Source organism: Ylistrum balloti, unplaced genomic scaffold, assembly GCF_031769215.1.
Source record: "Ylistrum balloti isolate Yb309-2 unplaced genomic scaffold, AGI_CSIRO_Ybal_v1 Utg369566, whole genome shotgun sequence".
In the NCBI taxonomy this organism is placed as follows: Eukaryota; Metazoa; Mollusca; class Bivalvia; order Pectinida; family Pectinidae; genus Ylistrum; species Ylistrum balloti.
This window is the reverse complement of record NW_026781864.1, coordinates 744884-757551: the sequence shown is the minus strand read 5'-3', so window position 1 is coordinate 757551 and position 12668 is coordinate 744884. Positions and strand designations below refer to the sequence as shown.

The window sequence follows — 12668 nt, the reverse complement described above, 5'->3', positions numbered from 1 at the left end:
ATCGATAAAAGTGATTTTAATCGATAACAAGTCTTGTTATTGACCAGATTTCACTGTGATCATATTCAGACCCATATTTAGACTAATATTGATAGAAAATATCAGCTATACATATAGTTGTACATTATACGACGAGGAAACATGTGGCCATGAGGAAGGGAGGGGCTATCTAGTAGTGGAGAAAATGTTTAAATATTTGGGTTAGCCGTAGTGAGCTCAATGTTATTTTTCTATACTGCTTATTTTCATAGGAGGAGGATGTTTCAGATATGGAGAAGGGGCTTAGGATATTGTAAACAGAGGGTCAGAAATGGCAAAGGATATTGTGAACAGAGGGGCAGAACTTGTTAAGGATATTGTAAACAGAGGGTCAGAAATGGCAAAGGATACTGTGAACAGAGGGGCAGAAATTGTTAAGGATATTGTAAACAGAGGGTCAGAAATGGCAAAGGATACTGTGAACAGAGGGGCAGAAATTGTTAAGGATATTGTAAACAGAGGGTCAGAAAAGGCAAAGGATACTGTGAACAGAGGGGCAGAAATTGTTAAGGATATTGTAAACAGAGGGTCAGAAATGGCAAAGGATACTGTGAACAGAGGGGCAGAAATTGTTAAGGATATTGTAAACAGAGGGTCAGAAATGGCAAAGGATACTGTGAACAGAGGGGCAGAACTTGTTAAGGATATTGTAAACAAAGGGTCAGAAATGGCAAAGGATACTGTGAACAGAGGGGCAGAAATTGTTAAGGATATTGTAAACAGAGGGTCAGAAATGGCAAAGGATACTGTGAACAGAGGGGCAGAACTTGTTAAGGATATTGTAAACAGAGGGTCAGAAATGGCAAAGGATATTGTGAACAGAGGGGCAGAACTTGTTAAGGATATTGTAAACAAAGGGTCAGAAAAGGCAAAGGATATTGTAAACAGAGGGGCCGAAATTGTTAAGGATACTTTGAACAGAGGGTCAGAAATGGCAAAGGATACTGTGAGAAGAAGGGCAGAATTTGTTAAGGATACTGTGAACAGAGGGGCAGAAATGGCAAAGGATATTGTAAACAGATGGGCAGAAATTGTTAAGGATACTGTGAACAAAGGGTCAGAAATGGCAAAGGATACTGTGAACAGTGGGGCAGAATGGTTTTATACGGTGAAAAGTGGGATAGAAAGGGCTTAGAATACGGTAAACTGAGGTACAGAGGTTGAGCAATAACTCTACACACTGTACACGGACGTAGTATGCTACATCATGAAGTACTTCAGTTGATTAAAAAATATTAATGCCGGGGCTCTAACCTTTTTGTGATATTATGTGTTGTATAATACCTTTCATTTTTTTAAATAGATAATCCAGATCTCCGAGTTAGTTCATCCATGTAGTAGTCACTAGGGTAATGTAACCTGGAACGCTTTTCATTGGCTGCGTCGAAAACCGCTTCCGCTGTTCGATTTCAGTTTTTACCTAAAACCCTGTCAAAATGTAACTTTTATAAGTTATGTAATAAAAGATTTTTATTCATCGATCTATTTTTTCAAAGTAAATATATTTCTTCAAATTGACATTAAGAAGACAAGTTAAGCATAACATGCAATAGATGATTCTTACATTTATTCACGGGCTCGCAAAAAAATCAATCAATCAATCAATCAAAGACTCAAAAATCTGTATGAAAGGAAAACTCCTGTAAAATCCTTTATATTTTCGTTCGTTACATTTATACATATATGTATATAAATATATATATCTAATAAATGTATATTAATTTCTTTGTTGTTGAATTTATTGGCTATCTACCTATTTTTTGAAGCAGCGATATGATCCTCTGTTGAATGTCCCATCAGTCTTCACAAAAGCAAAATATCCGTTCACCTTCAATGTTTAAAAAACGACCTGCACCCAAACTTTCACATGATATCACGATAACAGCAGAAAAGAAATTATGAGGACCAAGGGAGGCGACTCCACTTCTACAAGAACGACAGTTTCTTATTCATTACTTTAATCGCATCGCATCCGAACTTGGCAACTACTCTGCAACAACATGATTTGTAGATGACCGAAGAACTGCTCTGCCATCAGCTTGTTCCAACCCTGCTCATAACCGTGGTCCAACAGGGGAAACATATTAAGCATTATCCAAAATATTTAAGCTACGACGGAGCTTTTCATGAAGGGTCCTAAATATAGTGCACCCCTGTCCGTTAACTGGAAAAAAAAAACATGATACCTATGGATTCTGTTGAAACCCATGTCAGAGAATGGGTGAAAGAGATCATCCTGTGTTGGATTCGCTTCTTGAGTAAGTTAAATCCACTCGATCCATCATTCGTAAAAAAAAAAATAGACGCTTGAAATTTAACATGAAAACAAGACACGGGTCAGCGCTTCCCGATCCTGATATTAAATCCACATTTCAATGTTTGCGTGACAGGTATGTTATCGTGCCTCCAGATAAAGCGTCCAGTAACTTGATCATGGTCTGCCGTAATTGTGATTAAAAGGAGACGACTATGGAAACCGAAAGGTCAAAATGAAGATCGGGAGATATACTAGCTCCATACTGGTATCTCAACACAATGATTTTTCAAATAAGTAGTTCTGGAAATTTGAAAAATGGATAAAAGAGATTGAATCTTATACCTTGATCCAGGAACACCCCAACCCCCAACTACCTAGATCTTAAGGCAACTACCATCTTCAGAATGACTTGGATAATTTACCCTCCATAATGTATTGAAATATTTACTTAAGTCAAGGAGAAGCTTTACAGACAACGCTATCATGTCGTCCATTTAGTGAATACTTAGTTCCAAGTCCTCTTGTCTGGATACTGAAAGATATACAGGGTGGGTAGGACCCAATAACAGTCCATTGGACAAGCTCATGATGACATTACTTACCTAGCTGAACAGTTTCACAAGGGCTTCTTCAGGTCCTATAATACAATTCAGTGGTAGAAATCGTTGTACAATATTTGTCCCGGAGAAGCCAAATGAGAGGAAGAAACAATTGAATGATGCAGTTCAATTCATAATATGGCATTACTTTATCTAATTCGAAATTTGAATTGAAAGGTGCATGGACTTTATGAAGTTACATAAGAGTAGCTATAAGGTAAAAACTACAAGACACACCATTATCACTTGTACCTGTTAAGGTATGGTCTTTTCAAGATGGCAGACCTAGACGGCCTCGAAAGGTAGGTGCTCTCTTTAAGCTACAAACTCATTGGTTTATGAATATAATCTGACCGTGACAAGTACCTCGCGAAACTCAGATATACTCAATTTTTTTGTGTTACAATATTTGTATGGTGCTATCATGGTCATAAATAATTGTGAGCCCTTCACGAAATTGAACGAACTGTTGAATTTTGGATATGCTGTGACATGTTGCTCATATAGAAATATCTAAGCAGTCTATGGTATATATTTGTCAGGTCGACACATCGATAACAGCCGCTTTTTATCATTCATGCTCATCGCCCTATAATATTAACAAAAACAAAGGAAGCAATCGTGTTTACGTTAAGGACTGGTCCTCAGATATATATAGCAACTTTGACAGAAAATGTTACTGAATGGTTCTTAAAACAGTTACATTTCGGAACCGTCGCGAAGGGCTTACACATATCTATGACCATGACAGCACCATACGAATATTGTAATACAAACTTTTCATGTGATTTATGATAATAACAAAGTATGAATTTCTAAATTTAATAAATATCGATAGAAGATTGAAGATCAAGTACGACAAAGTGAACCTCACTGATAACTATAGATTTATTTTCAGTTTTGTATCTTGTCAATTCAACTGTTGTGTGTCTTGTCAATTCAACTGTTGTGTCATGTCGATTCAACTTTTGTGTCTTGTCAATTCAACTGTTGTGTCTTGTCGATTCAACTGTTGTGTCTTGTCGATTCAACTTTTGTATCTTGTCAATTCAACTGTTGTGTCTTGTCGATTCAACTTTTGTGTCTTGTCAAATCAACTGTTGTGTGTTGTCAATTCAACTGTTGTGTCTTGTCAATTCACCTGTCGTGTCTTGTCAACTCAACTGTTGTGTCTTGTCAATTCAACTGTTGTGTCTTGTCAACTCAACTGTTGTGTCTTGTCAATTCAACAGTTGTGTCTTGTCAATTCAACAGCTTGTAGGATATCAAAGATTCAAAATGACAATTTTTCAGGTAATGTTACATTGCGTCGAAATGTAAATCCACTACACGGTCTTACCTAGAACTGTCGCCAAGAGATACCCTCTCCTCCCCAGCATTCAGTGCTGCAAGACTTTACTGTAGGAGCTAATGAAATTAGTAAACATACAAAAAGTATTCATTTGTCAGCAAATATGACTTTGTTTGCATCAATGTGAAACACTCTTAATTGATTACGGTTATAAGTGTGAGATATTTTGACCAAACATTATGATGTTTGCATGATTTATATTGATGTTTAAGGAAAATAACTGTTAGCAGTTAAGACACATCCAAAAATGCTCCAGTGTGTCAGCGGCTGTACAAAATGGATGGATGCTCTTATTTCAATTTCAGACAATTTTATTGACTTATTTATACATATATGATCAAGGATTCGACATTAGGCAGAGCCTATTTAAATCCTCTCCCACAAATAACATTACAGTGGTACAAGATAAAGTACGTTACCATACAACATAGTCATTAGATAGTGATAGTAATAAATTGGCACCTAACACACAAAGGAGGTACCTCTTATCTTTCTGAGTAGGACTTATTGAATTTCTTCTCAAATGTTTGTATGTATATGTATAATTAAATAAAATGTTTAAAACATCACGCAGTCTTCTATTGTTCAAGGCAGTCTGGTTTCTGCTTCAGTAAACATATTTAGACCACCGTAATACCAATGACAAACGTTTTAGATAGGTTTTGAATAGTTTTAGGTTACATCACAAAACGCACACAGTAAACAAAATTATTTAGAGCGCATACGTATTCAGGTGACTACATAATCCTGACAATGCTTATTATTTACAAGTGAATTACTATGGTGTAGCTTGTAGTTGACTGCAGTTTGATATCACATTTGGTAAGTATTAAAATTTTGTATTTTGTATCTCATCTTTACCAGTTTGTATACAGAAATCCGTGTTTGACAATAAAATCATTCGACTGGATTTTTTTAATCATTTTTATTCTCGTCTTCAAGTGTAAGTGTTTGTGCAAATGATCTTTAAAGTCAAGTGAATGTAATGACCATATTTTCCATTCAAAGTCAAAAATATATAATTTCATGATTATTGTTTGAAACAAAGGGTGACTTTCTTTTGAAATTGGCCTTGAGACAACCAGATGATGACATTTATTTAACATTATGTCTAATTACGGTTACCGTGCAGCTTCTGTTGAAATCGTTTATTATAATTAGTTGCACTTCATGTGGGACAAAAAACCCGAAGCGAGTACAAGTAAGGGTATATATTAGTCAATGTCGACAATAGTGTTACCAGGACCAGCTTGGTTACCACAAGTTTGTGACCTTATCTTATGTACTTACACATGCAGAATAAGAATGAACTATGTTATACTAGCCTCCTTTTGTGAGTCATGTGTGTATCACATGAGCTTTAACCGATCACCTTGTTGTGCTAAATATTATATGGTTCCTCGACGATGGAATCAGTTGCTTATACTCTCTTCCAAAATAAGTATATTTTGTAACCGCATATATTATCGGACTGTGGCATCCCGTGACCGTGTTCTATAGTATGGATGTGAGAAGAGTAGCGATAAAAGACAAAATGTCACTATCGGTGTTTCTTACATATGGGGTTATTTGTGTCTGCTCAGTACAAAATCTTCTATTGTTCAGGACAGTCTGAGTTCTGCTCCAGTAAACATATTTTGACCACCGTAATAGCAATGACAAACGTTTTAGATAGGTTTTGAATATTTTAGGTTATATTACAAAACGCAAACACTAAATGAAATCATTCAGAACGCATACGTATTCAGGTCGTTATATTTACGTTATATTTAACAAGTGAATTACTAATGAGTAGCTTGTGGTTGATTGCAGTTTTATATCATCTTTAGTAAGTTTTTTAATTCTGTATTTTGTACCTCATCTTTACCAATATCACCAAACAATATTACATATCATTTACATAAAGCAATGTTTGTATACAGAAATCCGTGTTTGACAATGAAAACATTTTTTAATCATTTTATTCTACTCTTCCAATGTAAGTGTTTGTGCAAATGATCTTCTTTACAGTCAAGTGAGTGTAATGACCATATTTGCCATTCAAAGTCAAAAATATAATTTCATGATTATTGTTTGAAACAAAGGGTGACTTTCTTTTGAAATTGGCCTTGAGACAACCAGATGATGACATTTATTTAACATTATGTCTAATTACGGTTACCGTGCAGCTTCTGTTGAAATCGTTTATTATAATTAGTTGCACTTCATGAGGGACAAAAAACCCGAAGCGAGTACAAGTAAGGGTATATATTAGTCAATGTCGACAATAGTGCTACCAGGACCAGCTTGGTTACCACAAGTTTGTGACCTTATCTTATGTATTTACACATGCATAATGAGAATGTCCGATGTTATACTAGTCTCCTGATCGTAACTTTGGTATTTGCATGTAAATATAAATCAAAGTGAAAAAATAGCACGTTACCTTAACATTAAAGAACATTTCTATGTTGATTATATAGGTAGAAGTAGAGACTTGTCCCTAGCTGACATGGTATATCAGCACCAAAGGCCAGCCCACGTACCTGACGGTGGAGTGGGTTGGGTGGTCACATTTTCGTCCTTCATTGTTAGCTTGTTGGTAGAAGGAGTGAGTTTTACATTCGGAATTTTCTTCCCGGAATTCCTTAGATATTTTGGTGAAAGTAAAGGAAAGACACAGATGCTGCACTCACTGATGTTTGGAAACTTTTTCATACTTGGTAAGAACGGAATTAATCATTTTGAAACTCATGACATATGCAAAACTAGTATTTATATATTGCACAGTTCAAGGGTCACTAAAGATTACTCAGAAAGGCTTACTGAGATAACAAAACGATAGCAATTTCTCATGAACATAAGATATAACCATATTATGTACCCAGCGTCATTGTATCGAAACAATTTTATTTTACAACTACTGTAAAACAATATGAAGTAAAGTTAATCACTCTTGCTGGTCAAAATTAAAGCGTAGAAGAGACCTTTCTGTGGAGGGAAACACAAGTATCCATAGAAATCCCATGTGGCAAGCCGGTGACAGAATATATTTCACGTCTGATCTGGAAATCGAACCCACTTGTCTACAAGAAAGGCATTTTAGCAATTTAACAAACCCCTGCAATCCTGTTTCCAACGGGGAACGTTGTTTTCTCCAATTGTCCTTGTAATTCTTTCTTTCAATGTGAAAATTACAAAATTTCAATGATGAAAAACATGTTATACTATCGACCATGCAATCATTTTTGAAGAATATTCCTACAACATGTTTGCTGAAAGTGTTAAAAGAAAATCGATATATTCAGGAACTGTTGACCTCGTTCTACGTGTACCGTGAAACGATAACGTTGCAATCGTTTAATCAAAGCATTCATATCTATAAGATAATTGATAATTTTCAGGATATATTTTTTTAAGAAATCCATTTAGTAATAAGTATGCGTTATGTTGATAACTTTTATTTCAACTTATTTTAAACTATCTGAAATTCAACTGTACCTCAGGTAACTATACCTGCTGTATCTTAGGTCCTTTTGCAAGTGCCTTAGTAAACAAGTATGGCTGTAGGATAGTTTCCGGAAGTGGAGCATTCATCGTAAGCGTTGGACTTTTCCTGTCATCATTTTCGCCGAATCTGGACGTGATGATCTTCTTCTACAGTATTGTTGGAGGTACACGCATTTTTAACATAGCCTATAATTTAAGTATTTGTCGACATTATGTACAAATCATGTTAAATGTTTCCATTTTGAATAGTGCTTTCCTTATGATCATATTTCCGTCCGTTGTCTACAAATGTGTTCGACTGAAAATACACGACACCGATCTTTCATAAGAAAATTTCAAACTTTTTCTATAAGACTGCTGGTGTTATAGTCAATTTTCTTCTTCCAACACAGGCAGGGGGTAAATGCTAAAATATGAAATGTATATGTATTGTAACAACTGGACATTTTTCTTTAGAAAATAATTCATTTCGCGCAATTTAATATACAAAGTAATAAAATCCGAAAAAACATTTATTTTTGATAACTTAGCATTCGTTTTTTCAATAAAGGTATCGGATTTGGCCTCTTTTACTTACCGTCAATCGTGATAATTAGTGAATATTTCGAAAAACGAAGAGCACTGGCCACAGGAATAGCAGTTTGTGGTGCTGGAGTTGGCGGTTTTGCATTTGCGCCCTTGTGTGAATTTCTGTTGGAAACATACGGGTGGAAAGGTACTCTGTGGATTATGTCAGCTATCCTTCTCAATGGAATTGTCGTTTCTTCGTCTTTCAGATCATCAAAAATCCATTTTAACAAAAACGTTTTGAAAACTAAAAAATCTCAAATTGAAAATGATAAAATTGTTGGAGCTGCTGAGAAGAACTCAAACAGATGTTGCCATCAAATATGCCTGGCGATGAAAGACATGTTTGACTTTACACTTCTTAAAAGTCCCACCATGATGTTGTATGGGATATCCTGCTTTTTCGTCATGTTTGGTATGTGTACTTTTCCACTTAGAAAAAATAAGATAATTTCAAAACTTTGATACTTTGTTTGACAAAAGGCTGAGATTCTTTTATTACATGTTCCAGCAAGCATTTTGTTTGTGCTTATGCGAAAAGTTATTTCGTAGTTTTTGGCAGCGATTCTACAACATCTTCGAGGCGTTTTTGTTACACATTTGATCAGTGTTTTCATAACGCTTTCATGTTAAGCTTCCAACTAAAAAATAAAATTCAAAACGTTCACCTCTGGCAACTGGTGTGATAAGAAGACTTTGTTCTGTTTTGACTAATAAATCGTTATTTCTTAAGCACTTCCGTATTTGCGTTTGCGCTTAGGACTTAAAATTAAACCTGTCTAGGCCAATAAACTTGTTACAACAAAGACAAGAGATCTTGAAGTTACATTTGAAGACAATATTTCAAAAAGATTTTGTAACGTGTGACCAAAAACCCGGACAGATAAGTACAAAACATTTAATAGATGTTTAAATATCTACTAGGGTTAGCAGGTTTATATTTTTATTCCAGGGTTTTTCATCCCTTCAAACTTCATTCCTGTTTGGGCTAATGACGTCAACCTGTCTACCGATGAAGGAGCATTGCTGATTGTATTCATGGGAGTGTCTAGCACTGTAACACGTGTTGTGATTGGGTTCATAGCGGACAAGCCATGGGCCAATAGCTTTATTATAAACAACATTGCCCTCTTGATTGGGGGGATATCTACATGTTTTGTGCCATTCTACACTACATTTGCTACGCTAGCGATCTACTCAGTTGTGTTTGGATTTGTTATCGGTAAGGTAAACGTTTCATTGCAAACTGAAATAAAAGTCTGGTTCTTCATGATATCAGCTGAACTTTTGATATTTCATCTAAATCTTGTTACGTTTCACAAAACCCAAAGAGGGGGGCTACTTCAATTGAAGCTTCCTTACAATCTTTAACACCCTCTTCTGAAAATAATTTCTTCTGTAAGGACATTTGTTTTTTTTTCTACTCACTACCATTCCAAATTATATACTGAAAGAACACATTTCTCTTTTCTTTTCTAAGAAAGGCAAGGAGTTTGGCGTTACAATTATGTGGTTGTGAACTTAGTTTGCCTGATGGTTCCGTTTGTTGTGTACCTTGTTCTCATTTGAGAACATGACATTACTTATTAAGATTTACCAACATTTACATAGCGGTTGTCATCGATCAAGCAGAAGACGCTTACACTTCCTAATTTTTACTCATTGTCCTTTTTTCAGGCGTCGCCGAGTAGATCTATCTTTTTGTCAATGTAACCCATGTGTCCACATGTGGTATTTTAATAACAATGTAGCATAGATGCATACTCAGGTATCATATTGTAAATGTCCTTGTTACTGTTTTGTGAATGTGCACGTGACGTTACTAAGTATATGTACACGTGACATGTTGTTTACGTCTCATGTATTGTCCAGTGGAATGTGTGGTATGTGGCCGAACTAGTCCGACGTGACATGGACTTCAACGTGAACGCAACTCAGCACTTCTAACACCTGCATTTGTACTGCATGCTAATTGAGTTCTCCACACCTGTTTACGTCACTTCCTTTGGTTTTCTTTCTATCTGTCTCTCTCTGTCCTGACACTCTACTGCTGGACGTCAGCGCGAGCGGTCCAGCAAGATCATATATCATACACATATACTATACGTATCACTTCGTATGGTGCGGGGCCAGTGAAGCCTGGTTTTTTTCCCTTCAGAAAGGGGCCAGTGAAGCCTGGTAAGTTGACAATGCTGTGGAAGTTGATTGTATCCGGCGCGTTCGTGATTGGTGAGTGTTTGTTTCGAAAGAGGCTTGGAGTCTAAATGTTTGTCTTGTCTTTTCAGGTTTTTTTTCCCTTCAGAAATAAATCATCGAACAAATTTGAAATCAGAGTGATTTGTATCTATATATATATACCCAACCACACCCCGGTGACATCAAGATTTTATTAAAGTCGTGTTTGGATTATGATTTTGTTAATATGTTGGTATTTTCTTGTTGTTTTCGGAGTAATGTGTTTCTGAGCCGTAATCATTATATCATTCGTATAGGGTCAAATTCGAACGTGAAGCATTTGCTTGTGTTGGCATGAAATGTAAATCAATTTTATGATTTCCTCTATATCAAAATTATATTATTTTTTTGCTTTTTTTTTAGAAACATTGTGTTTGTGTATCATTATGCACTGCATTATAATTGATTTATGTTCGCACAGCTACCTTTATCCTTCTAAGAAGTATACTGCTGGCAGAATTACTTGGAATACAAAGACTCAACAGTTCGTTTGGATTGACAGGGCTGAGCATGGGACTATCCACGTTTGTTGGGTCACCTATCGCAGGTAATCTATCTGTTACCTACATAGGATCATAAAGGCTCTTCATTTCATGCAAAATTTGATGAAACCAAATTTAGAAGTGTTTATTTTTGCGAGACGAGTTTCATAAAATCATAGATTAAAAATGTACTACAAAATTTTTAAGTCAAACCTGATAAATTTCACATTATGGCAGGTTTTGAAGTAAAATGTTAGATGTCAAAATCAAACGGGGCAGCCATTTTGTTGTGTTATTATTAACTTACGACTTTATTTCATTGTCAGTATTGTGACATCACCATCGATGTGTGATGCAGCCAATGAAAAACGCTTCAGGATATATTACAACAAGGACATATTCGCAAACGCATGGGAAAACAGCATCGGAAATTGGCTTATCTGATAAGACTTATTCTGTTGCATACAGGCTATTTGTTGATTTGTTGAAATAAAGCTATTCAGCTTTTAGAAAAGCACAATCAAGTGACGCAGACATTAACCCCAGTTTTGTTTCCTTTGCATTTCTTTAATAAAAATGTCCATGATTGGTCAATAATTATTCAAATCCTCCCAAGTAATGAACTCTTATAGTATCTTTGCAGATATTATTTAAGATTAAATACAAGATAAATTTACGAAACTGCTCTTGTTAAACATGTAACAAAACGTTAATTTAGTCTTTTTTATTTCACTTTCAAGGAGCGTTGGCTGATATCAGTGGTAACTATGACATGACTTTCTACTTCGCTGGGATCACTCTTGGACTAGGTGGCTTAATCTGTCTTCCATTAAGGCGGATTTCACGATGGGAAAGAAATAGAAACGCCACTTTTAATCTAGCTAAAACATCAGAGATAACACAGAAAAAGTACAGAACAGATATGATCGAACCATCCGTATACACTATAACAGTGGACTGATTCATTCTTGAAATAAAGCTGTTGGCACGACACGAATGTCATTGTGGGCAATCGGAGAGAACCTTTGAGTTTTGTTGACTTTGTTACGTGTTATTAGAAAATTCCCACCATAGTTTGGCGTTTTGTGAAATATTTAAAAACAAAATACTGAAAAATAAAATGATTATAATCAAAACAAACTATATCTGCTTGTTATCTTTTTATAACTACAAACCAAATTGCAGTTCTATGTCTATGTCTGTTAGTGAGTAAAAACGGTAATGTTACCTTCCACATACCACGAAATAGCCTCCAAATTCGATTAAATAGGGAAGAAATAAGAACATATTTACAGGATGACTCTTGCCAAAACACAAGGATCAGACCAGGTGTTTTTAACGAATAAGCGTCATCTCGTTCCTTGACGAGACCCGCAAAGAAAATTTTGTTCACAAGGCATATGCAACAACAGAACCAACATATTTACTAACGAGCTTCAAACACGTCCATCTTTATATCAAATAAGGAAATGTTTCCCACTGAGATCATTATGACGCCCGAATGACATATCTTTATGGTTTTAATCAAACTAAAATTCAATGTAAGCGTGTAATCATCATATTAAAGCATTTGACTTAGTATAGCAATTTGTGTGTTTTGGATTGGTTATGTATGCCCGGCATGATTTCAGGGAGTACAACTTTCTATC

General features: G+C 35.6%; 2 protein-coding genes across 2 annotated transcripts; both read left to right on the top strand.

Annotated features, from left to right (window-relative positions):
• Positions 1-310: 310 nt before the first annotated feature.
• Positions 311-1174, top strand: LOC132557203 (uncharacterized). The gene has a single exon (XM_060221733.1). It carries the CDS (start codon positions 311-313, stop codon positions 1172-1174), a length of 864 nt encoding a protein of 287 aa, XP_060077716.1.
• Positions 1175-6737: 5563 nt separating this feature from the next.
• Positions 6738-11980, top strand: LOC132557104 (monocarboxylate transporter 9-like). The gene is made up of 6 exons (XM_060221625.1): positions 6738-6948; positions 7756-7899; positions 8286-8717; positions 9255-9524; positions 10959-11084; positions 11760-11980. Exons 1-6 carry the CDS (start codon positions 6738-6740, stop codon positions 11978-11980), a joined length of 1404 nt encoding a protein of 467 aa, XP_060077608.1.
• The last annotated feature ends 688 nt before the right edge of the window (positions 11981-12668 follow it).